Source organism: Hylobates moloch, unplaced genomic scaffold (assembly GCF_009828535.3).
Source record: "Hylobates moloch isolate HMO894 unplaced genomic scaffold, HMol_V3 SCAFFOLD_3, whole genome shotgun sequence".
NCBI classification, from domain to species: Eukaryota; Metazoa; Chordata; class Mammalia; order Primates; family Hylobatidae; genus Hylobates; species Hylobates moloch.
In genome coordinates this window covers 19,169,878-19,197,639 of record NW_026652278.1, presented here as the reverse complement: position 1 = coordinate 19,197,639, position 27,762 = coordinate 19,169,878, and the positions used below count along the sequence as shown (strand labels likewise).

Here is a 27,762-nt window from a genome sequence, read left to right as displayed (position 1 = left end):
CCCTCCTCCCCTCCCCTCTCCCCTCCCCTCCCTCCTCCCCTCCCCTCCCCTCTCTCCCCCTCCTCCTGGTTATTACACCTGACCTGACACCTCTCTCCCCTCTCTGGTTATTACACCTGACCAGGGACAAAAGTTTTCAGAATCACAGGCTCTCTAGAACCCCACTGTGTGTTAGTTTTATTCTTTCTCTTTGAACTACCCACATTTAAATACAAAGATATCTCATAGAAGTGAGGTAATTTGGGGGGTTTCTTTATGTTTTCCGTCTGGTAATTTTTGAGATGCAAGAATCATCACTCCCCCACATTCTAGGTTTCTCTGCTGTTCCCTTTTTAGTCTGGTCACTTAAGGTAGAGATTGAGCCTCCTCCCCTCTCAGCGTTTTAATGGTTGCTTCTGGTGTTTTCTCTCCTAGTGCCCCCATCTCTCCCTCTCCAGGAAGTCCATGTAAGCAGAGAAACCATTGGGAAGATTTCAGCTGCCAGCAAAAGTAAGCCCAGGTTCTTCTTAACCCTCTAGATGCCCACTCAGACCTCTGTGTGATGGACTGGATGAGAACCGTGTTCTCCCAGAGAGTTTCTGCCCCTTTCCCATCTTCTTTTCATACTCTGGCCAGAGTCATTTTCCCCAAACAGGGATCTGACCAAGTCACTTGGTTTAAAAACAAACAAAAGTGGGTGCCTGTAATCCCAGCTACTTGGGAGGCTGAGGCAGGAGAATTGCTTGAACCCAGGAGGCAGAGGTTGCAGTGAGCCGAGATGGTGCCATTGCACTTCAGCCTGGGTAACAAGGGGGAAACTCCATCTCAAAAACAAACAAAACAGCTCAGTAAACCTTTTTTTTTGTTTTGTTTTAAAATCAGGGTCTTGCTGTTGTCACCCAGGCTGGAGTGCAATGGCACAATATCAGCTCACTGCAGCCTCGACCTTATGGACTCAAGTGATCCTCCTGCCTCAGCCTCCCAAATAGCTGGGACCATAGGCATGCATCACCATGCCCGGCTAGTTTTTGTGTTTTTAGTAGAGATGGGGTTTTGCCATGTTACCTAGGCTGATCTTGAACTCCTGAACTCAGTCTATCCGCTGGCCTTGGCCTCCCAAAGTGCTGAGATTCCAGGTGTGAGCCACCATGCCCAGCCTCAGGAAATCTTTATTATTGAATTACTTGGCCTGTGCCTCAAGGTTTTCTGTTATCTGCTCACCAGGTAACGGGGTGACTACTTGCCATGTCCATCTCCCACCATATTCCTTCCTCTTCCACCCTCATCAGTATCCCTCCACATAGCTGCTGTTACTGCTACTGAACTCTTGGGTAACATAGCCTCACATATCAGGGTGCCTGTGTCCACACTAGATTGTGGTCCCCCGAGGCCTGGGACCAAGTATTTTCAGTGCTGCTCACTGGCCCAGTAGACCCCCTCACAGAGCTTAATTGGTATTGTTGAACTGGGTCCTTCCATTATTATAATACAAAGGCTTTCACGTAAGGGCCCATTTGTGAGCTTCACACCCATGGTGCGTGTGCTGCCTGCTTCAGAGGAGGGCTGACTTCTGCAGGTTAGTTCTCCCCTTTCATGCTAAGAGGGGCAGCAGCCTGGCCCACCACAAGGCTGTTTGTGCCTTCACTCTGCTTCAGAAGTGAGACCGACTTGCTACTGGTTGTCACCTGTCTGTCCCGCTCTCCCTAGTGATGTGGTGCTCGGCTGCAGTGGACATCCTGTTTTTGTTAGATGGGTCTAACAGCGTCGGGAAAGGGAGCTTTGAAAGGTCCAAGCACTTTGCCATCACAGTCTGTGACGCTCTGGACATCAGCCCTGAGAGGGTGAGTGCAAGTCTTGTGGGTGTTTGTGTTAGGGCGTCTTCTGTTACAAGTGACAGAAACCCGGTCTCACGCAGAGGAGGCATCTACTGGCTTGTGGAGCTGGGCAGATTAAGGGGCTGAATACTGGTTGCTGGCATGGTGGGATCCAAGGGCTGAGTTCAGGCCATAAGGCATCTTTCTCTTCTTTTTTTTTTTTTCCTTCTCTCAATTTTGTTTTCTTTTGGTTGACTTCCTTCCCAGGCAGGTTTTCCTGACATAGCCAAGTTGTCCTGCATTGTTCCTCAAGCTAGTGACCCTGGTAAAAATTAAGGGGACTTCTTTCTCTGTAGATCTGGCCAAAGTCCCAGGGAGGGCTCTGATTGGGCAGGCCTAGGTCACATGATAATCCACTAACCAATCACAGCAGTCAGAGGGAAGAGAGTTTCTGGTCAGACCTCGGTCAAGAGCTCCGCCATGTTTTTGGGGTAGGGAGTGGATTTGACTTTCCTCTAGAAAGAGAGGTTGGATTGCGTTTGCAGAACAATGGGAAAGGGAGAGCATGCTAAGCAGACTAAAGCTGTTACTACGTCAGCGGACCGAATATGAAGCACAGCTCCTACCCTCTCTTGCACTTGAGAGGAACTACTCCTGCTTGAGTGGATCCAGCCGGTGTCTTAATTTCTTGTTCTTCAAATATAGGTCTTAAATATAGCAGAGTGTGGTAGCTGTGGCCCTTATTTCTAAAAGGGGCATTTTTTTTTTTTTTTAACAATCCAATAGAAAAATGAGCAAGGAACACAGACAGTTCCCAGAAAATGAAACACGCAAGGCCTTTAGGCATACGAAAAGAAGCCCACCTCACTCACTCAGAGGGTCAGCAAACCCTGTGCCTAACATACAGTTTTTCACTTACTGACTTAGCAAAAAAAATCCTAAATTTGGTGACGTGCTTTATTGGCAAATCTTGAAAAAAAACTGGTGTTCTCATACGCTGCTGGTGGAGTGTGAAATGGTGCAGCCTCTAGGGGGGAGTCCAATAGTATTCACAGTTACAAAGGCTTGGACCCTTTAACCCAGCAATTCTACATAAAGGAATTTATTCTACAATACACACGCCCATGCAAAATAGTACCCATACAGAGTTATTCATTGCAGCATTATGTGGATAAACTGTAAAAGATTTCAGGCAATCCAGATGTACACTGATAAATCCATTATGATGCATTCATATATTGAAACACTAGGCAGGTCCAGTGAGTGAGTGAGGAAGCTCTCTGATATGGAAAAACACCAGAACAAGTGAAGTGTCGAAGTAAGGCGCAAATGGTGTGTATAATATGTTACTTTCTATGTAAAAGATAAAGGGGGATGAATGAAAATCTATCTTTGTATTTTTTGTTTGTATCTGTATACACTCTGGATGGATTTGTAAGAGGCTGAGGACAGTGGTTTTCATTAAGGGGGAGGTTGGGAAGTCAGTTGACAGGGCACAAGGCCAGAGCGAGACTCATCAATACAGACTTAAATATTTTCTGGATTTTGAATCACGTGAACCTACTCAAAAGTCAACTTAAGGCCGGGCGCGGTGGCTCATGCTTGTAATCCCAGCACTTTGGGAGGCCGAGGCGGGCGGATCACAAGGTCAGGAGATCGAGACCATGGTGAAACCCCGTCTCTACTAAAAATACAAAAAAAATTAGCTGGGTATGGTGGCGGGCGCCTGTAGTCCCAGCTACTCGGAGAGGCTGAGGCAGGAGAATGGCGTGAACCCGGGAGGCAGAGCTTGCAGTGAGCCGAGATCGCGCCACTGCACTCCAGCCTGGGTGAGAGCGCGAGACACCGTCTCAAAAAAAAAAAAAAGTCAACTTAAAAATTAAGAGAGGTCGGGCGCAGTGGGTCATGCCTGTAATCCCAGCACTTCAGGAGGCCGAGGCAGGTGGATCACGAGGTCAGGAGATCGAGACCATCCTGGCTAACATAGTGAAACCTTGTCTCTACTAAAAATACAAAAAATTAGCCGGGCATGGTGGCACGTGCCTGTAGTCCCAGCTACTCGGAAGAGTGAGGCAGGAATATCGCTTGAACCCAGGAGGCAGAGGTTGCAGTGAGCTGAGATGGTGCCACTGCACTTCAACCTGGGCGACAGAGTGAAACGCCATCTCAAAAAAAAAAAAGGTGTAGCCTGGAAAATCTATCATTACTTGGATGAGAGACCGGTTGCATACAGGTTAAGGAAGGAAGTGGTTTTCCAAGATAACATTCCTAGATTAATCCTAGTAAAACCTCTAGGATTTAGGAATATACATGGCTTTTAATGAGGGCCAGATCTTCTGCAGAATGGTGTGTCATTTGGGGAGCTGGAGCACACTCCCTGGACCTTAGACCATCTTGCACCTGGGGACACCATAGCAGGCATCATTTAATCTAGGCACAAGCAGCCCAGAAGATTTCTAACCATGATGTTAACCCAGCATAGACCCTAAAAGGGCCAGGCAAGAAGTGCCATTTCCCCACCATCCTCTGCACAGGACCCTGCTTTTAAAAGGGTTCCTTATCAAGTGTCACTAGTTACTCACAGAGGAATAACATAAAGACAAGTAGCATGAAGATTAAACACTGTTGACCTTGGCATTGATGTAGTGTGTCCTGAAATGAGTAGCCTGGAGACCCTGGGGTTGGCTAGTTGGGAACGAAGGGTCCTATGGATTAGTAGTGCATGTTTCACAGATGAGGGAACGGGCTCAGAGAGGCTAAGTGACTGCCGAGGGTCACACAGCAACCTCAGGAGAGAGCTAAGTGTGGAAGAACTGGGGCTTTTCACTCACAGACCAGGACTTGCTCCATTAGCCCATTTGTCTTTACCCTCAGAATTGACACCCTGTTATCACACAGCAAATGGCCAGCAGTGTGGCAGTGTATGTGTGTATGTGGAGGGAGTGGTGTAAGAAAACCGTGACAGGAAATTTCCTGGCTGATGCTATTGGGAGCAGATCCCAGAGTTCAGGGAATTTAACCTGGGCATTGCTGGACCACATCTAGAAAGTGTCGTTGAGTTCTGGGGGCTGACTTCTTGGTTAGACATGGGCCAAACAGTCAGTGCCCATGAGAGGGAGCCAGGACAGCCAGAGGCCTGGAAACCTCTATGAATGAGGGAACATGATTATCATTTTCATGTGAAAGAGAGCAGACAATGGCTCTGTTTTTTAAGGGTAGAATCTGGGTGTTCAGGGAGTTAGATTTGGGCTTAACTTGAGAAAAGCTTTCTCGCAGCAAGACTTGGGAAGCAGAGGAATTGTTTACTTGGGTGAGTGAATTAGTATCTTGACCTCCAAGGTCAGGTGGACCCCTTGGCATGCTGCAGAAGGGTTTTTGCATGAGGGCGATTTAAGATGGTTTAGTCTGACTTGTAGCTTCAGGCTTTATGTTTTTGCTGCTGCATTTTTTTGTATTCTCTTTTTGTTGTCTCCGTGTACAAGGGATTTCATTTGTGCCGTGTTTTACTTTCTTTAACTTTAGTTTTCAAGAAGAAGTGTCAAGTAGCTGTAAATTAAGACTTTTATGGATGCTGTGTTGTTAAGGTGGATTTAAGGTGTTTGAAGTCTTCCTCTTAACACTTAAAAGCTGAGAGGTTCACTTCCTGTCTCTAATGTAGTGACTGGGGCAGAGTGATTATGGCTGGTGAGATAGCTGGGCGGGCCTGTTTCTGAGCATACAGTAAACTGAAGATAAAAGGCAACTATTTTGTTCCCAAGTCACCAATTAAACAAAATGCTTTAACTACTGACTTAAGCTGCTTCCTTCTGGTTTTGAAGTTCTGTTTCTTCCTGTTTAACTCAAGTGAATACACCCAGCTGTTGGTCTCAGGGGAGGTTATTTTTTCAACTAAGTAATTCATTCACATGGGTTCAATAAAAAGATGTACAGTGAAAAGTCTCCCTTACACCCACACATTTTCCATGTGCTCTGTCCCTCAACTTGTGTTCTTGAGTCCCTTCCGGAATCACTTTGTGCAAATACAGGCAATATGAATAAATATTCTTCTTTCTCCCTTACTACACAAAGGGTAGCCTACCATACACATTATTCTCTCATGCCTTTTTCCTCCTCACATTTTCATGGAAATCTTTGCATATATGTATACAGGTATAATTTTTTTACAGATCATTAAAATGTTTCATCATAAGGATTTATCAAGGTCTAATTAACCCCTATTGATGGATATTTGATGTTACAAATAAACTGTGATCTTGTAAATAACATCATTTCACACATAAAAGTAGGATACATTTCCAGTAGCCCTATGCATTTTTTTAAATTTTATTTTTAATTTTCAATAAATATTAAAAAATTGCCTTCCATGGATGTTGCACCAATTTACATTTCTACAAGCAATGTTTGAGAATGCTTGTTTCACCCTGTAAACATTGTATATGGTTTTTTGCTAAATGGATGGGGAAAAATGCTATTTCATTATGGTGAGGCCAGGTATCTTTCCATCAAAGATTATTTGTATTTCCTGTTCTGTGATGGCTGTTCAAATCTTTTGCCCATTTTCTGTTGGATTGTTGGTCTTTTATATGTTGATTCCCACACACTTTTTTATATATTGAGGAAGCTAACCCTTTAACATGAATTGCACACAATTTCTCCATTTTGTCTTTTTTTTTTATGCCATTAAGGTATGTTTCGTCCTGCAGAAGTTGTTTTTTTCTTCATGCGATCACATTTATCAATCTTTCCTTTATGCCTTCTGGATTTTAAGTAATAGTAAGATCTTTTTACACGTTGAAATTTTAGAAATTCTCCTGAGTTTTTTTAGAACTTTTCATATTTCGATTTTTCACACCAAAATCTTGAATTCATTTGCAGTTTATCCTTTATTTTTTGTAGATTGCTCTCCAGTTGTCCCAATATCATTGACTAGATCATCTTTTCCCCCTGGTTTGAGATGCCCCTTTTTAATCACACACTAACTTCAAGGAAAACCTAGGAAGCGCTTCCTCCCAGAAGCTTCTTCCTGAGATCACCTACTGGTCCGTCTTCGGGTGTCCATCTCCCCCATGTGTCCACTGAAGACTGAGATTTCTTTCTGCTTAAGGTGCCCAGCAGCTCCTCCCCAGAGCATCCTGCCTGCAAAAGGGAACCCCGCCCAGCTGATCTGGAGCAGATGCAGCCAGTCTGGTGTGGCAGGGCGTTTCCATCATCTCCCACGTCCCAGGCCTGTCCAGGGAACGGCAGCGAGGGAATTCAAGTGGGGAGCAGAGGGCAGCATCATTGCTTAAATATGACTCACTTGGCCTATTTGCACTCTTGGTCAGAACTAGGGTTAGTTTTGAGAATAGTAACAGAGAATGTTGTTTCTCCAGGGGTTTTGGAGAACCAATGATTAGGAGCAGGCCTTGGGCCCTTGGGAGGAAACCTGAATGTTTGTAGCCTTCTCTGCTCAAGACATGCTAGTGCCTTAAGGATCCAGAGAGCAACTTTATTCGGTTTCCTTTCTCCAGTTTTGCAAGGTATTGGATCTCCTATGGCCTCCTCAGGACACAAAATCTATGTGGATTCACCAGTGTTCTCCTTCATTACAGAAGAACTTCATCCCCCGTACTGGTCGTCTCAATTGTACATGCTGATTGTCCCCCAAGTCTGACTGTGGTCTAGAGACCTGGCCATTCTCTAGCTTGGCTGGGGCAGGTCTGGCGGGGCTGACCACCCAATGAAGGACTGGGTTGTGGGATGGCTGTGGTTAGTGATGAGTTATCAGTGATGGTAGCTGTGGTTAGCTTCTGCAGCAGCCCCAGTTGGGTCAGTAAGTGTTTTGCTGCTGGCCTGTGCTGGCTGCTTAGAAGGCAGGAGGTATAACTGGGCCTTAGGGAAGACTATAGGCACAAAGTCCAATGGCCTGGCTGCCTTTCTTACTAGTTCTGGGCGAGTAAGCATTTGCCTTGGGCCAGAGGTATGTATTCTCCACATTAGGGTTTCTCCAACCGTCATGTGGGTGTTAATAGTGCCTCTGTGGATTAAATGAGATAGTGCCTGAAACTGCTCAAGACAGCACTGGCAGCTAGGAGGCAGTTGGTAAAAGTGAGCAGAGACCCAGCCCTAAAGATGCACAAGCTCAGCTGAGAACACTGCCAGAATGTTCAGCTGCCTAGCAGTAGGTAAGTCAAGAAGATTGAATTGGGGGTCATCAGTGCAGAGCACAAACAGATTTGGCTGTTTTTTTTCCAGGTGCTCCAAATGGGTCTTTGGAACCTCCTTCTAGGGAGACTGGAGAAAGCTCTGGCACTGGTGTTTGTTGAGTGGATGGGAAACAGGGTTGTTAACCTTTCTTGCCCCTTCTTTCCTCTTAGGAATGTTTTTGACTCAACCCCAGTCTTGGGGCCCTGAGCCCCGTGTCTCCTACTGCAGGTCAGAGTGGGAGCGTTGCAGTTCAGTTCCACTCCTCATCTGGAATTCCCCTTGGATTCATTTTCAACCCAACAGGAAGTGAAGGCAAAAATCAAGAGGATGGTTTTCAAGTATGTATGATCAGATACTGCTGTGGTTAGGGTGAGGCCAACTGCTATTAAAATTGCTCCCTTGAAGAGTTTGGTCCTGCTCTGGGCTCACAGAGAGGACTGTGGGCTGCTTTCAGGAGTCCAGCTGGGCACAGTTGGTCACATGAATTCCATTCTCAAGGCTGCCCCTCCTTATTGCATGATAATGTCCCAGGTAGGAATTTAAATGCAAGTTAAAAAATAGCTGCTGTGATGTATAGTTGTCAGTTACCTGGGAGAGAGTGCTATTGAAGGTCATGAATGGGGTTAAGAGCCTGGAGGAATAGGAGGAACACTGAGTCTTAATCCCATTTCTGTCCCTTGTGACCACTGCAGCTTGGACAGTTCACCACACTTCTCTGAGCCTCATTTTTGTGGTCTAAAAAGAGTAAGTGCCCCCCTGTTATTGAGAGTGCTTTAAAAATTATGAATATCTGGTTATGTGCCCATACATATACACACCTTATGTGTTAGTCTGTTCTTGCATTGCTATAAAGAAATACCTGAGGCTGGGTAAATTATGAAGAAAATTTTTATTGGCTCATGGTTGTTCAGGCTGTACAGAAGCATAATGCCAACATCTGCTCCTGGTAAGGGCCTCGGGAAGCTTCCAATCATGGCAGAAGGCAAAGGGGGAGCAGGTGCATCACATGGCGAGAGCAGGAGCAAGAGAGAGGAGGACGTGACACACATTTTAAAACAACCAGATCTTATGTGATCTCACTCATCACCAAGGGATGGTGCTATGCCATTCATGAGGGATCCGCCCCCATGATCCAGACACCTCTTACCAGGCCCCACCTCCAACACTGGATTACAGTTCAACATGAGATTTGGAGGGGACAAACATCCAAACAATATCACCCTCTGAATATATATATAGTCATATGTTTACTTACATTGTAAGTTAGCTGACATGTACGTCTGAATATGATGTGTGTTTATGCTCATATGTTTTTATACACTTATATTTTGTGTATATTTTATATATTATATATACATATAATCTATATGCATGTGATACATATATGCATATATATATATATGCACATATTGACACGTACATGTATATACATACACACGTATATATAATGTTCTTCACAAGCCCTCACAGAATAATGACTTTGATTTGCCCCTTGCCACTCTGGGCTCCTGCTGCCCCTTGTACTAGTGTCCACTGAAGTCCATGGTCACAGCCATTTATGGCTGTCTCCTCCCATTGCAAAGGCTCTGAGCTCTGAGGGCCTTTTTCCAGTTGCAAGCCTCTGTAGGTCTACCAGTGCTCTCAAAAAGCCTGAGGCCCCACAATGGGTACAGCAGGGACTCTGGGAGCCCTGCAGGCCTCAAGAATGTCCTAGTAACCCTCACTGACTTTTATCTTAGACTATCTATCCCAGCCCTTTCCTCTGCCCTTGAACAGATTAAGGGGCAAATCATCATGCAAGAAAGTACAAAAGGAAAGAGCTCATTAATATGTGTTTATAAAATACAGTAGTGCACATCGGCCTTTTCTTCTTCCCCTGGGGCCCCCAAGAATTGGCTTCTTACAGAGAATGGTCTCAGCCTTGCTTCATATCTCTAACTAAGACACACAGTGCAGGGGCTTCCTCCCAGGTTTGTGGAATCACTCTTTGCTCTTGGTATATTTAGGAATACTCACTTTGTTTTCGAAGCACAGTCTCACTCTGTTGCCTAGGCTGGAGTGCAGTGGCACTGTATTGGCTCACTGCAACCTCCACCTCCCAGGCTCAAGCCATCCTCCCACCTCAGCCTCCCAAGTAGCTGGGACTGCAGGCATGCGCCCCCACACTGGGCTAATTTTTCTGTTTTTGTAGAGATGGGGTTTCCCCATGTTGCCCAGGCTGGTCTTGAACTGCTGAGCTCAAGCAATCCACCTGCCTTGCCCTCCCAAGGTGCTGGGATTACAGGTGTGAGTCACCGTGCCCAGCCAGGAATCTGCCCCCCCGCCCCCGTTTTTTTTTTTTTTGAGACGGAGTCTCACTCTGTTGCCCAGCCTGGAGTGCAGTGACACGATCTCTGCTCACTGCAAGCTCTGCCTCCTGGGTTCACACCATTCTCCTGCCTCAGCCTCCCGAGTAGCCGGGACTATTTTTTAGTAGAGACGGGGTTTCACTGTGTTAGCCAGGATGGTCTCGATCTCCTGACCTTGTGATCTGCCCGCCTCTGCTTCCCAAAGTGCTGGGATTACAGATGTGGGAGCCACCGTGCCCGGCCAAATCTGCACTTTTAAAAGGCCTCTCCCCACCCTCCCATGTGACTGTTATACACACTAACTTTTTGAAAACAGCTTTATGGAGATATATTTTATATGCCATAAAGTTAACACATTTAATATGTACAATTCAATAGTTTTGAATATATTTACAGAGTTAAGCAACTTTTACCCTATTCTAATTTTTGAACATTTTTATCACCTCACAAAGAAACCTTGTAAGTAGACATTTTTCCAAACAAGATAGACAAATGGCCAATAAGTACACGAAAAGACTGTCAACATCATTACCTGTTAAGGAAATGCAGATCAGAACCTCAGTGAGCTACCATGTCGTAGCCACTACAATGGCTCAGAGACTGACAAAAACAAGTGTTGGTAAAGCTGGGGATAGGAAGTGCAGCCCTCATCCATTGCTTGTGGGATTGTAAGTGGTGCCTGCCACATTGGAAAAAAGTTTGGCATTTCCTCAAAATGTTAAACATACATTTAGCATATGACCCAGCAATTCCATTTCATGAGAGTTAAAAACACATGCACACAAAAATAGTTGTATGCTAATGTTCATACTAGTGCTGTTTATAGCAGCTCCAAAACAGAAACAATACAAAATATCCAACTAATGCATGTATAAACAAAATGTGGTATATTCCAAACAATGGAATACTATTCAACTGTAAGAATGAATGAAGTACTGATTCATGGTACAGCATGGAGGAATCTTGAAAACATTAGGCTAAGTGAAAGAAGCCAGGCATAACAGGTCACATACTATATGATTCCACGTTTTGTTTTGTTTTGTTTTTCTGAGATGGAGTCTCGCTCTGTCGCCCAGGCTAGAGTGCAGTGGTGCTATCTCAGCTCACTGCAAGCTCCGCCTCCTGGGTTCACGCCATTCTTCTGCCTCAGCCTCCCAAATAGCTGGGACTGCAGGTGCCCGCCACCTCGCCTGGCTAATTTTTTTTGTATTTTTAGTAGAGATGGGATTTCACCGTGTTAGCCAGGATGGTCACGATCTCCTGACCTCATGATCTGCCTGCCTCAGCCTCCCAAAGTGCTGGGATTACAGGCGTGAGCCACCATGCCTGGCCAACTTTTTTTCTTTTTTTGAGATGGAGTCTCATTCTGTCGCCTTGGCTGGAGTGCAGTGGCGTGATCTTGGCTCACTACCACCTCCGCCTCCTGGGTTCAAGCAATTCTCCTGCCTCAGCTTCCCAAGTAGCTGGGACTATAGGCGTCTGTCACCACACCTGGCTATTTTTTGTAATTTTAGTAGAGACAGGGTTTTGCCATGTTGGCTAGGCTGGTCTCGAACTCCTGACCTCAGGTGATCCACCCGCCTTGGCCTCCCAAAGTGCTGGGACCATGCCTGGCCACATTTTTTATAAAGTGTCTAGAATAGGCAAATCCATGAAGATAAAAAGTGAATTAGTCATTGCCAGGGGCTGACGGGAATGAGGAATGGCTGCTAATGGTACAGGGCTTCTTTCTGGGGTAAAGAAGATGTTTTGGACTTAGATAGTGGTGATGGTTGCACAGCTTTGTGAATACACTAAATATCACTGAATTGTACACTTTAAAAGTGTGAATTTTATGTTATATAAGTTATATCAATAAGGTAGTTTTAAAAAAAATTTATCCATTATATGCAGTATGCATTTTCAAAGGAAAAAGGCTGTTGGTTTAAGTTTGGGGCTAAAAGTCAAAGACCATTTGAGTGACTTTGACTCAAAGAATTCAGCTCTGCTCTTGTCTGAAAACCTAATCAAATCTCAAAGAATTGGTACAAAAAGGAGCAAGGAGCATTAGGGATCATCTAGTATGTTTTCCCTCTCTTATTTTACAGAGGAGGACATTGAGGCCGAGAAGAAACAGGGGCCCTGGCCAGAACCAGTGGGTTACACTGCCAATCCAATAGGCCCCACCCAGCTCTCCTTTCTCACCTCTCACCACGCTCCCTCTCCTACACCCCCAGATGATTAGTTGAGCTGCTTTTCAGCTGTGTTGAGGTCATAACTAAGGGCCTGAGAGCATTATTTATGACATATGAAATGGAGAGACACACTTAAGATTGAGGACATTGAGGGTGGAGAATGAAGACTTCTTATGTGTCTGAACAAGGTCAGCTCTTCTGGGGCTGTGTATGATTAGCCCTTACGTTTCCTAGGACAACTGTAAGTGACAACAAACAAGGAAAGGAGGCACTGATTTTTGGCCCCAGTTGTGGAGTCACTGAGGACACTAAAAATGAAGCCAGGCTGTTATGAATCAGAATGGAGGAACATGGGCCAAATGGGAGTGATGACCTCCCCGGGGCACTTTGTTCTTTTTCTACAGTGAAGTTTTGTTTTTAAATTTTAAACTTTTGGCCGTGCGCGGTGGCTCACTCCTGTAATCCCAGCACTTTGGGAGGCCGAGGTGGGTGGATCACGAGGTCAGGATATCGAGACCATCCTGGCTAAAACGGTGAAACCCCATCTGTACTAAAAATACAAAAAATTAGCTGGGCGTGGTGGCGGGCACCTGTAGTCCCAGCTACTCAGGAGGCTGAGGCAGGAGAATGGCGTGAACCCGGAAGGCGGAGCTCGCGGTGAGCCGAGATCATGCCACTGCACTCCAGCCTGGGAGACAGAAAAAAAAAAAAAAAAAAAATTAAACTTTTGTAGGTACATAGTAGGTATATATGTTTTGATACAGGCATGCAATGAGTAATAATCATGTCAGGGAGAATGGGGTATCCATACCCTCAAGTGACAGTGAAATGTTAGATGCTTGACTGATTAGGACAGCTTGACCCAAACCCAGGACACTTGCCTTTCCAGACCAAGGCAGTCCCCCAAAAGTATGTTTTGAGGTAGTTAAGAAGCTACTCTGACAACCACCTTATTGCTACTTTGCAAGAAGTTTAAAAAACATTGCAGTCAAACCTTCCAACATTGCACCCCACGATGACATAAAATCAAGATAAGACCTGGCTGGTGATTGGTTCCTGAATGCACAGAGCTCCTGGCCTGCTGGCTGCCTGGGCTTGCTCGTTTCATTAATCTCATAGTAACACAACCTTGTGTTTACTGGGACTGAATTTTTTGGACTCCCTCCATAGCTTTGTCTCCACTTTACCTTGGCACAAAACTGTTGATAGCCTTCCCTGGCCCCTTTCAAACCACATTAATGTTTAAATATGGCTTTTAGGTTAGTTAGAATTACAAAGCATTTTGTCCTTTTTTTTTTCCCCCTTAATATTATTTGGTATGTGCTTTTACATAAAGCTGTATTTTTTTCATGTTGATCGTTTTTAATGATTATTTAATAATCCAAGTTCAGCTATCACAATATATTTAATTATTCTCCTAAAAGGTAACATTTAAGTTGATTCCAGAATTTTTGTCTATTGCTGAAAAAAAAAGCTGTAGTCAACATCCCTGTACCTACAGTGGGTTTTCTTTTCTTTTTTTTTTCGTTTTGAGATGGAGTTTCGCTCTTGCCACCCAGACTGGAGTGCAGTGGCACGATCTCAGCTCACTGCAACCTCTGCCTCCCAGGTTCAAGTGATTCTCCTGCCTCAGACTCTCCCGAGTAGCTGGGATTACAGGCACCTGCCACCATGCCGGGCTAATTTTTGTATTTTTAGTAGAGATGGGGTTTCACCATTTTGGCCAGGCTGGTCTTGAACTCCTGACCTCAGGTGATCCACCTGCTTCGGCCTCCCAAAGTGCTGAGATTACAGTTGTGAGCCACCGCGCCAGCTGGGTTTTCTGATGAATTATTATTATTGTTATTGTTAACAGGGTCTTTCTCTGTCACCCGGTCTGGAATGCAGTGGGGCAATCTCAGCTCACTGCAACCTCCGCCTACCTGGTTCAAGTGATTCTCCTGCCTCAGCCTCCCGATAGCTGGGATTACAGGCCCCCACCACCACACCTGGCTAATTTTTTTTTTTTTTTTTTTGTATTTTTAGTAGAGATGAAGTTTCACCATGTTGGCCAGGCTGGTCTCAAACTCCTGACCTCAGGTGATCTGCCCACCTCGGCCTCCCAAAGTGCTGAGATTACAGGCATGAGCCACAGTGCCTGGCTTCTTATGAATTATTTTTCATAGCCTGTTTCATGGCCTGCTGACATCAGAATGACCTGCAGGGAGGTGAGGGAGGAGGGGAGGGAGTGCTGGTTTGAAATCTAGATTCTCAGGCCAGGTTACAGTCCCACCAATTTGGACTGTCAGGGAATAGGACCTGAAAATCTACATCATTAAGTCTCCTGAGAGATTTTTATGAACACTAGAACTTAAGACTAGACTCAAAAGATAAACTTCTTACAGTAGGCCGCTGTGGGTTCATTTTGGTAACAGCCACCCACTAGGTCCTCAGAGGCGCTAGACCCAGCATTTCATCCTCTAACAATACTATTTATTTCCCCTTTTAACATGGAAGGAAACTGGGACTCAGGTCAAGTAACTTTTCCAAGTTTACCTGCTAAAATGTTTCAGAACTAATATTTGAGCCCCTCCACCTCTGGAACTCATGTTCTTAATTGCTTGTCTGCACTGATAGCAAAATGTTTTGATTCTAGCCCTCCCACCGCCCCCCTCCAAAAGTTCATGCATGGCAATCATAACCCCCAAGACAGTAGCTGATCTGTGAACCTTCAACTTGCAACCTAGTTTAGTTCAATTTGAGAGAAATTAGAAAAATTCTGCTGACACTTTGCCCTCGGAGCCCCCTGTCTGGGTTCAAGTCCTGCCTTCACCACTCATGAGCGGCATAACCTTAGTTTAGACCGTTCTCTGGACTCTCCTATTCCAGAGAGCTGTGGTAAGAATTATATGAGAATATGCTGAGCATATATAGGTAAACATAGATTGAGCACAGTGCCTGGCACACACTAAGTGCCCAGGAAATATTAGCAGTTATTGTCACTATTCTCTGGGGTTTCCTCGTGTGTTAAATGTAGAAGTAGACCCTGAACTCAGAACAGACTCTTAGGCAGAAATGCTTCCTGGAGGAAGCGAAGGGATTTCTTTTTTTTTTTTTTTTTTTTTTGAGTCGGAGTCTTGCTCTGTCTCCCAGGCTGGAGTGCAGTGGCACGATCTCGGCTCACTGCAAGCTTCGCTTCCCGGGTTCACGCCTTTCTCCTGCCTCAGCCTCCTGAGTAGCTGGGACTACAGGTGCCTGCCACCACGCCCGGCTAACTTTTTGTATTTTTAGTAGAGATGGGGTTTCACCATGTTAGCCAGGATGGTCACCATCTCCTGACCTCGTGATCTGCCTGCCTCAGCCTCCCAAAATGCTGGGATTACAGGCATGAGCCACCGCACCCGGCTAAGCAGAGGGATTTCTTCTCACTTATCAGACGTCAGGCCATGGGGAATCTCACCTTACCTTGGTCGCAAGCCAGCAGACAGTTTTCTTGTGGGAACCCTTAACAGGGTACTGAGGTAGAGACGGTGACAGTATTGGTATCACTGTGCTGAGCAACGTGAAGGGTAAGTACTGTCAGGCCTGTGCAGTGGGCAGCCTGGGCTCTCATGTCCCTGAAACTTAATTTCTCCATAACCACAGGCTGATGGTTGTGAAGAGGGAGGCCCACACCCGTTAGAAAATCTGGATGGGCCAGACATGGTGGCTCACGCCTGTAATTCCAGCACTTTGGGAGACTCCAGGGCGGGCAGATCACCTGAGGTCAGGAGTTTGAGACCAGCCTGGCCAACATGGTGAAACCCTGTCTCTACTAAAAATACAAAAATTAGCAGGGCATAGTGGTGAGTGCCTGTAGTCCCAGCTACTCGGGAGGCTGAGGCAGGAGAATCACTTAAGCCCAGGTGGTGGAGGTTGCAGTGAGCTGAGAGTATGCCACAACACTCCAGCCTGGGTGACAGAGTGAGACTCTGTCTCACAAAATAAGAAAACAAAATCTGGATGGAATCTAAGCCTTCCCCTGAAGGTGGTAGATGGAAAGGAGAAACAGTTTAACTCTGAAGGGGCCAAGGGCCCTGTGAGAAACAGAACAGAGTATGGGGAACAAGTACTTTTTCTTTTCACTCCTGAAGCTGTGAGCCTGTAGGAGTGGTAACGATCAGATGGACTACAAGGGAGGGGAGGCTTTGGGGAAAGAAGGCAAGGACTGGTTGAGAACCTCAGGATCTAAGAACATAGCCAGGAGGCCATAGGGCTCACTGGCCAGTGGGTATAGGTGCAGGTTGCTTCAAAGCCACTGAAGCACCTTGGCTTTGGATGAGAAGAAAGTCTTGTGAACATTTAAGCAGGACAGTGTAGAACAGGGGTTGGCAAACTTTTTCAGTAAAAGGTTGTATAGTACATAATTTTAATTTTCAGGCCAATGGTCTCTTTGTAGACAGTACATAAATCAGTGTGTGTGGCCGTTTTCCAATAAAACTTTACAAAAATGGACACCAGGCCAGATTAAGCTGACCCCTGGAGAGGAAAGAGCATCGGCTTCAAATTCAGTGAGACTGGGCTTAAACTCCAGTTCCGACCTCCACTAGCCAGATGAGAGTCAGGTGCCTTCAAGAGTATGTAACTATCTGTTTAAGAACTTGGGCTTTGGAAGTGAAGGGCCCTAGGTTCAAGTCCTGCCTTCACTACTCGTGAGTGGCATAACCTTAGTTTTGACCCTTCTCTGGACTCCTGTATTCCAGAGAGCTGTGGCGAGAATTATATGATAATATGCTAAGCATATGTAAATAAACATGGGTTGAGCACAGCGTCTGGCACATGCTAAATGCCCAGGAAATATTACCAGTTATCACTATTCTCTGAGTGGGGTTTCCTCGTTTTTTAAATGTGGGTAAGATTAGTACCTTTTACCATGGATGTAAGGATTACATTCAGTAACAGGTGTGTGTGTGTAGTGTCTGGCACAAAGTAAAATGTCAGCACTAATATTATCCTTTAGAAATGGAAGCCATTCTGCCCTCCCAGGAGCCCTGGAGGAACACTCTTTTTAAACACAAGAGCTCTTTGGTGAAGGAAACAGTATTAGTGGAAATCAGAATCGGGTTGGTGGTCTTGGGTGTCTAATGTGTGATCCAGCAAGGAGTGAGGGGAGTTGGGGGCGCTTGGGAGTCAGTGGCGTGGGTGTAGTCTTCCTCATCGAAGATTCATCCATGTTGGTATGCTCTGTTTTTCTTTGATAAGCCCGTTGCCCAAGCCAAACTCTGCTCGCTAGCTCCAGAACACAGGTTGCATTGCTTACCTGTGTCTTTGCTTTAACCCCTTCCTGTAATCAGAATGGCCTCTTCCTTTCCTCATCAGCTGATTCACTGAGACCCCATTTAAAAGCTTTTTCCCCTCTGAAGTCTGTTCCCTGACAGCTTCACCCCACAATGAATCTGCTCCGCCGAATTCCTTTTTGCGTCCTTGCATTCCTGTTCACTTGCTGTCCTGTAGATCCCATTTCTTCAACTAGACTGGGAGTTCTTTAAGGGGCGGGATCGCGGTTATACTTCCTGGTCTCCATTTCACTGTCTTCCCTCTAGTGGATCCACAAGTAAATACTCACGGGTTGAAAAAAAGTAACTGAATGTTTAACCCATGAAAATGTCAGTATATATATTGTAGGCAAGACTGTTAGTTTTAGGAGTTGTCAACTCTTGTTGACATTTTTTAACTTTATGGAGCACCACAAAGAAAACTGCCCTTTAAGAGCTTGCTTAAGTTAGAAAGCAATAAAAGTGAAGAATATTCTAGGCCTGGTCCATAAATCCTTCCCAAGCACAATCTTCATGCTCTTTCCTTGTCTTCCTGCTGAATGGAGAACATTTTGAGAACTGAGGGGAAGGTGGAACCACAACATGAAGGGAGCCTGGATTCCTGAGTAGCTGCTTGGAGGGGAGCCAACAAGGAGAGATGCCTGGGCAGGAGGACTCATGTCAGACTTGCATGAGAAATAAAACCACACACACACACGCACACACACACACGCACGCACACACACATAGCAGGTAATGCCCATGCCTCTTGTCAGTTGGATGTTTTCACATTAGAAGAATGACCATAGTTAGGGCTGAATTAAAGGTAGGCATTGCCTTAATTTATGGTTAGTACAATCTGAGTGTAAATGTGTCCCCCATCTAGAGTCTGTGGTTAGTCACTATTTCAGAATAATGCTCCCACAGAGTTTTCTCTGTGTGTACAGTTGATAACCACAGTAATTCCATCAGCCTCGCATTGTTGATCATGTTTGGATGGGCTACCATCTGCTGAATGGTTTGGCTGCAACAGGGACTGACTCACAATTCAGTAACCTAAAATCCACTGTAGTGAGTCATTATTTTCTGTCCAGCTGACACTCAAAGCCTGCAGTCCTCTCTCTGACAGGACGCTTACAGGAGCCTCCTAATTTGAGATTTAGCAGAGCTCCTGCTCTGGGATTCCAGGATTGGTCAATAACTGAGCTGTGAGGATGAGAGAATCTCAAGCCACAGCAAATAGAAGACCATTGGCATCCCGATGAGATGGGACCCCGGTAAACTGCCCTGATCTGGAGGTGGTCAGACAGCTCAGCCTTCCAGCTCCCAACCCTGAATTTGGACATGGCCCACAAAGGCCTGGATCACAGAAAAGACTCTCATCACACCCTTGCCTTGAAGCCCTGTCTTTCACTCTTATGGATCCTTCCTCACACAGTTTTCCTAAGCTCATTTATCTGTTTTCCCAACCCAAGATGTTGAGCTGTAACAAGAAGGAGATGATGCAGGGATGAGGAGATGGGAGGCAGGTGTTAGACAAATGACAAGAGCTGTCAGCCCAGAGTCGTCACTCGGGGAGGAGAAAAACACACCCAATACATAATGACATTATGATAGAATACAACAGAGATGTACAGGGTGAATCTCAAGTGTATGGAAAAAATAATTTCTGTTCATTGTTGTTGTGGTTTAGATGGTAGAACTATCACTTTCAGCCTCTGCTAGGAGAAAGCGACCTTTCGCTAATAACGGAAAAGCTCTTCGATTTCAGACTCTCATCCCAACTTCACCTCCCCACATCATTCACTTTTCTTCTTTCTTTTTTCCTTCTGGGTGTGCACAGAGGAGGGCGCACGGAGACGGGACTTGCTCTGAAATACCTTCTGCACAGAGGGTTCCCTGGAGGCAGAAATGCCTCTGTGCCCCAGATCCTCATCATCGTCACTGATGGGAAGTCCCAGGGGGATGTGGCACTGCCAGCCAAGCAGCTGAAGGAAAGGGGTGTCACTGTGTTTGCTGTGGGGGTCAGGTTTCCCAGGTAAGAGCCTCAGTCACCCTGGATCAGCCCTCAGGTGGTCAGCCTGGGGATCGTGACATGGCCATGGGAAGGGAGGGGACTGGAAGAGCCGTCAGGGTCCTTCCCTGGATCTGTCTTTTCCTCACTTTGCCATTTTGGCTCCAGTGCACAGGAAGCTCCAATCTTTGGGAGCCTAAGCATTTGCATTGACTTTGGTTTTGTTTGAACACTTGGTTGCAAGTACCAGAAACTCTGCTGAAATTTTATTTGGGCAAAAATGGAAATTCATGGAGTGATCTCATTCACTGGGTGGGATGGGGGTCCCTCGGGGCGTGCAGGAGCCAGGGACTTCAGTGTCATCAAGATTCTTCCACATATCTCTGCTGTTCTCTGCCTGTTGCCTCCTCTCTTACCCTGACTTTATTAGGAAGCTGGAACTAGAGCTGTGGACGGTGCCCAGCTCACGTCTTCAGAGCTCCACCCTGGAGAGAAAAGACCCCTTTCCACAGTTTAACAATCCAATAAAATAGTCTAATCAGCCTGAGGCAGAGCCCACTCTTGGGGCCAAGAGAGTAGGAGTCTGACTGGCCACTCCCCCTTTACCCCATTTGTCTAGCAAATAGGCTTTCCTAGAAGAGAGGAGGGTACAGATCCTTAATGCTCTCAGACCAAAAAATGGACGTCACTTATGCCATGGACCAATAGTTATTGTGGGTGTTAAGTGAAATGACTCTGGTCTGGGCACTGTGTTTGCGCACAGAAATCTCTTTATTTTAGTACATTATTTAATTTCTCAGTTAATAAATCCAGGGTTGTCTTTCTCATGCTGGGCATTATTCTAGGTGCTTAGAATACAGAGACAATAATACAAAGTTCCTGCCCTCATGGAGTTTCCATTCTCGGAAAGGAACTAGATAATAAATAAATAACATAATTTCAGGTGGAAGTAAAATGCAAAAGGGAAAAATAAAGTAGGGTAAGAGGCTAAAGAATGATGGGGAATAGAGAGGAAAGCTATTTTAGATCGGGAGGTCAGTCAAGGCTTCTTTGAGAAATTGATTTTTGAGCAGAAACTTGAGTGAAGTGAGGAGTAAGCCTTCCAAATATCAGGGGAAGGCAGGGCAAGGCAGGCAGGTGGATGGCAAGTGCAAAGGCCTTGGGGTAGCAGGTAGGCTGGTGAGTAATAGGAAGGAACAGCCAGACGGCCAGGGAGGGGCGGAAGCCCAGCAAGCAAGTGGCAGAAACACAAGAAGTAAGGGTGGAAGAGCCAGGAGTCAGCCACAGAGACTTGGTGGGCATAGAGAAGATGTTAGTTTATTGTGAGTAGGATGACAGCCTTTGGAGGGTTTTAAGCGGGGGAATGATGTCTTCAGAGAATCACATTGGCTGCTGTGTATGAAACAGACCGACAGGATAGGGGTGGGAGAGGAAATAATAAGGGGAGAGGGGAAACTGATTAGGAGGCCTTTGGCGTGGCTCACGAAAGAGATCATGGTGGCTCCTAGAGGGAAGCAGCTGCAGCCTCAACTTAGGATATGTTTGTTTGTTGTTTGTTGTTGTTTTTGAGACAGCCTCGCTTTGTCACCCAGGCTGGAGTGCAGTGGCGTGATCTCTGCTCACTGCAACCTCCGCCTCCTGGGTTCAAGCGATTCTCATGCTTCAGCCTTCTGAGTAGCTGGGATTATAGGTGCGTACCACCACACCTGTGCACGCCACCACACCTGGCTACTTTTTTTTTTTTTTTTTAATAGAGATAGGGTTTCACCATGTTGGCCAGGCTAGTCTTGAACTCCTGGCCTCAAGTGATCCACCCGTCTCAGCCTTCCATAGTGCTGGGATTACAGGCGTGAGCCACTGCGCCTGGCGTTGGCTTAGGATATATGTTTTGAAGGCAGAGCAGTGAGCGGCTGCCACTGAATTGGAGGTGGGTGTGTGAGAGAATAATTGAGGATTTTGACTTGAGCCCCAGAGTGAATAGTGGTGCCATCTCCCGACATGAGAAAGATGACAACGGGGGAAGAGCACGGGACATTGTGTTCTGTTTAAGACAGAGGAAGTTTGAGGTGCACATCGGACAGCTCAGTGTGGGAGCTGAGCAGATAGTTGGGTGTGAGAATCTGGAGCATGGAGGAGGGGATGGGCATGGAGATTGAAGTTTGAGGTGGTTTTTAAATCTGATATAAGGTCATCTAGGTAGTGGGGACGGGGAGAGATGACCAACGGCCAGCAAGTGCAGGTCGGAGAGAGGAAGAAGATAGAGTGATGGAGACTAAAGAGTGTCCAGTAAGGTGGGGACATCCAGGATTGTGCCATGTCCTGGAAATGGTGATGACATCATTGTCATCAATCATTGTGATCAGCAAGTTGGCAGAAGGCTCATTTTGTCTTCTCAAATATAGGCAATACAAACTCCTGGAGGGAGGAGAGAGGGACTTTGCCTCATGGCCCTCTGCCCGCCGTTTCCCACATTGTGCCAGACACAGTGCCTTGAGCATAACCATTGCCAAAGATTTGTCCCTGAGGGTAGAACCTACCACACGGTGGGAATCCCTGTCTCCTTCCAGTGCTTTCTTCTTCAGCCGGTAGCTGGAACAGTGCCTCTCAAACTGTCAGGACCAGTCCACCCCCGGCCACCCAGATATACCATGAACTGATAACTTTTTAAAAATACAATAAAAATGAGGCCGGGCATGGTGGCTCATGCCTGTAATCCCAGCACTTTGGGAAGCCAAGGAGGGTGGATTACTTGAGGTCAGGAGTTTGAAACCAGCCTAGCAAACATGGTGAAACTCTATCTCTACTAACAATATGAAAATTAGCCAGGCATGGTGGTGGGTGCCTGTAATCCCAGCTACTTGGGAGGCTGGGGCAAGAGAGTCACTTGAACCCGGGAAGCAGAGGTTACAATGAGCCAAGATGACGCCACTGCAGTCCAGCCTGGGTGACAGAAGGTAACTCCGTCTCATAAAACAAAAATGAATTGAGGGGAAAAATGAAATAAACACAATATAAATTCAAATGTTTATTATTTGATTCAGCAGACATAAAATGACTGTCTCATCGCTGTCCAGTTAGTTTGTCAGTGCTTCCTCTCAGTGTCTGCGCTTGTCCCTTGTGCACCAGCATTTAATGCTAAGGAGCTGCTCTGCCCACCCATTGCTCTTTGAGCAGCCCTGGCCTGGAGAGATGAGAAGCCATTCTTGGGAGGGGGATGGGCTGAGCTGAGAGCCATGTAGGGCTCCCAGGACCACCTGACCCACCCCTCCCAACTCCCACTGAAGGGCTGAGTCACTGTTGCCCACTGGTTCTCAGCGTGTGCTCCCTGGACACAGTATCTTCATCACCTGGGAGCCTGCTGGAAACGCACAGCCTGGGGCCCCACACCACTGAATCCGAAACTCAGAGTCAGAGAGCCTTGGTCTGCCCTTCATCCTGCCTTCAGTGACTCTGATGCCCACCAGAGTTTGAGGGTCACTGCCAAGGGCAGTGTGGAACTCTACAAGCAATAAAGCAAAAAACTGATACTGGTTCAGTCTCTTTTCTACTTTTATTTTTTTTTTGAGACAGGGTCCCGCTCTGTCACCCAGGCTGGAATGCAGTGGCACGATCATGACTCACTGCAGCCCTGACCTCCTGGGCTCAAGTGATCATCCCACCTCAGCCACCCAAGTAGCTGAAGTAGCTGGGAATACAGATGTCTGCCACGACACCCAGCTATTTTTTTTTTTTTTTTTTTTTTGTAGAGACAGGGTTTCACTGTGTTGCCCAGGCTGGTCTCAATCTCCTAAGCTCGAGGGATTCTCCCACCTCGGCCTCCCAAAGTACTGGGATAACAGGCGTGAGCCACTGCACCTGGTCTCTTTCCCCCTTTTGAGCCCCTTCTCTGACAGTTCTCAGCTCTGGCTCAGCATCTGAATTACCTGGCAGCTTGTAAGAAAGTCCATTGCAGGGCTGGCAGCACTGCCTACAGACCGTGGCTGTGCAATGCCTCCCCTGTGCACATGTGCCCTCAGGGCTCAGTCCTGGGTCCTGGGAGGAGAATCTGTTTTATGTGCATTCAGAGGAGAATGGGAAGTTTTACATACCTGAATTTTAGAAATGAATGGGATTTTTGCCCTATCATCAAACCTTGGTCCACCCTGATGACTTTTCAAGGACAGCATTCTTCTAGATGCATTACTGACATTACTGTGTGTCTTTTCCTTGCCAATACTGGGACACAGGCCCACCACCACACCCGGCTATTTTTGTTTTTTAATAGAGTGGGTTTCATCATGTGGTTCCCCCACCCACCTCAGCCTCCCAAAGTGCTGGGATTACAGGCGTGAGCCACCACACCCACCCTGCCTGCGTGTCTTCTTAAAATGAGGTTTCTCAACATCACTTAACGCTTTCTTCATGTCCTAGTGTCACCATCTGCACATCATTTTCCTCCTGGCACAAACAGTGCTGCCCTATGGCTATTGAGGTGTGCTGGCCGCTTCCTCTAGATGGCTTCCTGTTGCTGGCCTTGGAGCTCTTACGTCCACTGTTTATCATTCTTCAGTGTTTTTTCCGTTACCAGCTGTGCTTGTTTGTTCTTTGCTTGCTGTCACCTAGAACCACTTTCTTTCATTTCCATTCTGGTTAACTGTTTTCCTCACCAGCTATGGTCTGACAAAACCAGACACTAAATCTGTGCTGCCATCCACAAGGAACCCACGGCCTAGGAGATGAGCGGGCAGGAGGAGGGTGGGTACAGGACCACAAGCTGTCACAACCCCTCGGCACAGGTGGGAGGAGCTGCACGCACTGGCCAGCGAACCGAGAGAGCAGCACGTGCTATTGGCTGAGCAGGTGGAGGACGCCACCAACGGCCTCTTCAGCACCCTCAGCAGCTCTGCCATCTGCTCCAGCGCCAGGCCAGGTAAGACCTTCCAGCCTGGAGGGAGTGGAAGTGCCATGTGGGGTCGGAGAGGGATCCCTGAGGCAAGAGGTCGGGACCCAGGAGCCTTCCAGGGAGGGAGGGCAGGCAAGAGAAACAGACCAGCAGCCTCCACCCTGGGCGCTCTGCATCTCCCTGTGCCCTGCCCTGTGGGTTTCCCAGCTGGGAGCCCCGAGCTTGTCTTCGTGGAGGTAGAGGGCCCAGGGCTTGAGACCCAGATTTAGTAGGTTCCCTGTCCCCTGCTCAAGAGACAGAGCCAAGTCTCCTCCCCCTGCCTTGGACCACACAGAGGAGCACAAGGAGGCTTTGTGCTTGGTGCGAGATCCCTGCATTCTAGTCATCCTTGTCAGGGTCCACCCAGGAGCCAGAGTGATGACGTTATGTGGAATGTACATGTGTGCACATTATGTAAAAACTGTATGGGATGGGGCCCAGCAGAGGAGATGCTCAGAGACTGGATGCCCCGCTGAACAGGCAGAGCAGGGCCCCTCACCCGGAGATGTGCCCAGACCTGAGAGAGCAGAAGGTGGCCAGCCTGGGGGTGTGGTGGAACCTCCCAGGAGCGGGAGCAGCTGCTGGGGAAGTGTGTGTGGCAGGAGGAGGTGGAACCCTGTCTCCTCCTTGGGTGCGGGTGTGTGTTGTATACACAGAATGCGGGGTCGAGGCTCATCCTTGTGAGCGCAGGACGCTGGAGATGGTCCGGGAGTTCGCCGGCAATGCCCCGTGCTGGAGAGGATCGCGGCGGAGCCGTGCGGTGCTGGCTGCACACTGTCCCTTCTACAGGTTTGTCTGCACGGTCTGGGCTCGGCCTGGGTGGGGATGAAGGCCCCCCACCCCCAAGCTGCGGGGAGGATAGCACTTTGGGGCCCTGCCATGGAGATTGTGACGGGGATCGAAGGAGACCTGGGAGGGAGCCAGGGACATAGCCATGGGAGAACAGGGAGAGGCACAGCTACTCAGTGTCAGCATCCCTTAACACAGCCCAGGTACCCAGGGTGAGCGCCAGTGGCAGGGTCACAGGCATTCTGGAAGGCTGGTGAGTGAGCCAAGCGCTGGCCCTGCAGGACAGTGGTCTGCACTTGTGATATTGATTTGGCAATTTGGTTCCTCTGAGCACCAGTTTCCACATTACGGGGGCTGAGTGAGGCAAGAGGATCGAGATCCTCAGATGAATTCCAGTCAGGGAGGCTGTGGGATGCTGGGTTCTTCGGGATTGGAGCCCAGGCACCCAAGAGCACCTGCTGCCCAGCCGCCAGCTCATCCCTCCCAAACACCCCCCGCACTGTTCCTGGGCACCTTCTTTAGACTACCTGCCATTCAGCACCTCTGTCCGGAGACCGGTGACCCTGACACTCTCCCTTTCTGGGGGCCTGGGGCAGTGTTGGAATCAGCTACATCTTTGCCCATTGGTCCTCCCCCAGCGATGAGCTCACAGCACGGCAAACAGCAGTGAAATGGATTGGCTGAGAAGCCTCAGGGCTGTGCTGGGCTGATGGAGAATCCAAAGACTGTTTCTCTGGGAAAGGCCAGCCCCCTACATGAGGGTCAGAGGAGATGAGGCCTCATGCCACGCCGGGGCCACCAGAGGCTCTCCCCAGAACCCAAGCTCTCAAGTGAAAGGAGGAGTTGATTCGAAAGGAGGAGTTGACTGATTCCTTGGTGGCCACGTTCTAAGTGCCTGCTCAGAGCCAGGCAATGTGCGATAAGGAGACAGTACAGTTGCTGCCCCCAAGGAATCATGGTCTAGAGGGGGGCATTGGAAAAGGAGACCAGCAGCCACCCTGAGGCATCCTAGGTGCTGGGATGGAGTCTGTCCTCTCTGGGATGTCACAGAGAAGGGGCTGCTCGAGCAGTTTTCCAAGATTTGGAACTGTGGCAGTGGGCAAGGCGCTCAGAGCCAGGAGCAGCTGGGAGAGGCTGGTGGCTGTAGTGTATACTTCCTGGGCCTTGCATTCAGACTCTGCTGTCAGGCTGCTGAATTTTTAATCCTAGCAGCACCACTAGGGAGCTGTGAACTTACCATTGCATGTTTCTACGTTTGAAAAGGGGTGTGATAATAATCATACCTGCCCTACAGGGTTGTTGAGAGCAGGCGGTGATTTAATAGGTAGATGCGTTAATATTGCAGGCTCCTAGAATGAAGCATTTGGGAGCTTTTCACCCATTTCTTCACTCAAGAAATACCCACTAAGGGCCTCTTGTGCTCCCAGCACTCACCCAGGTCCTGGGAAATCAGAACCAGCATCTCAGAAACACATCTACCCTCACAAGTTGACACTCCAGTGATGGAAGGCAGGCATTCCAAAATGAATACAGAAAATAAAAGTGGTAGCAGTTGCTGTGGAGGAACACAACAGCAAGATGGGGATGCGGTGGGGTAGGCGGGGGGTTGGGGCAAGGTCACAGTTTGCAATGGAGTGGCCAGGGAGGGCCTTGCAGAGCATGTGGCATTTGTGTCCAGACCTGAGGGAGGTGGGGGGCAAACTGTGTGCAGGTCCCTGCAAAGCCCTGTTGGTAGTGTCTGCTCTATAAATGCCGATTCCCAGGGAGGCCTGAATCAGGGAGGGGGAGGGGCCCAGGGAGCTTTCTGGGTTAGGACTTGTGGCTTTATGAGGTCACTAGGATAGACATGGAAGAGAAGACGATTTCTCTTGAATGAGCTGGCAGTTTGGCAAACTTTGTCTTTGTTATAATCATTTTTTCCAGACAAGGTCTTGCTGTGTCACCAGGATGGAGTACAGTGGCAGGATCATGGCTCAGTGCAGCCTCAAACTTCCAGGCTCAAGTCATCCTCCCATTTCAGTCTCCTAAGTAGTTGGGACTACAGACACACACCACTGTGGCTGGCCAATTTTTTAAGGTTTTTTTTTTTTTTTTTTTGTATAGATGGGTCTCACTATGTTGCCCAGGCTGGTCTTAAACTCCTGAGCTCAATTCCTGCCTTGGCCTTTCATAGTGCTGGGATTACAGGCGTGAGCTACCACGCCCAGCCTTGGCAACCTCTATTTCAGCAACTCCATGAGCTCTGAATTGACTTGGCGTATACT

The 27,762-nt window shown here is 47.4% G+C and overlaps 1 protein-coding gene across 1 annotated transcript in view; it reads left to right on the top strand.

The window, feature by feature from the left end:
* VWA2 (von Willebrand factor A domain containing 2) overlaps positions 1–27,762 on the top strand; it is a 58,072-nt gene that overhangs the window by 18,524 nt on the left and 11,786 nt on the right. Inside the window, exons 3-8 of the mRNA XM_058435754.1 lie at positions 415–489; positions 1,687–1,820; positions 8,208–8,317; positions 19,618–19,812; positions 24,564–24,697; positions 25,366–25,498. Of these exons, the coding sequence (XP_058291737.1) occupies positions 415–489; positions 1,687–1,820; positions 8,208–8,317; positions 19,618–19,812; positions 24,564–24,697; positions 25,366–25,498 (781 nt within the window). The remainder of the gene's footprint in view (positions 1–414; positions 490–1,686; positions 1,821–8,207; positions 8,318–19,617; positions 19,813–24,563; positions 24,698–25,365; positions 25,499–27,762) is intronic.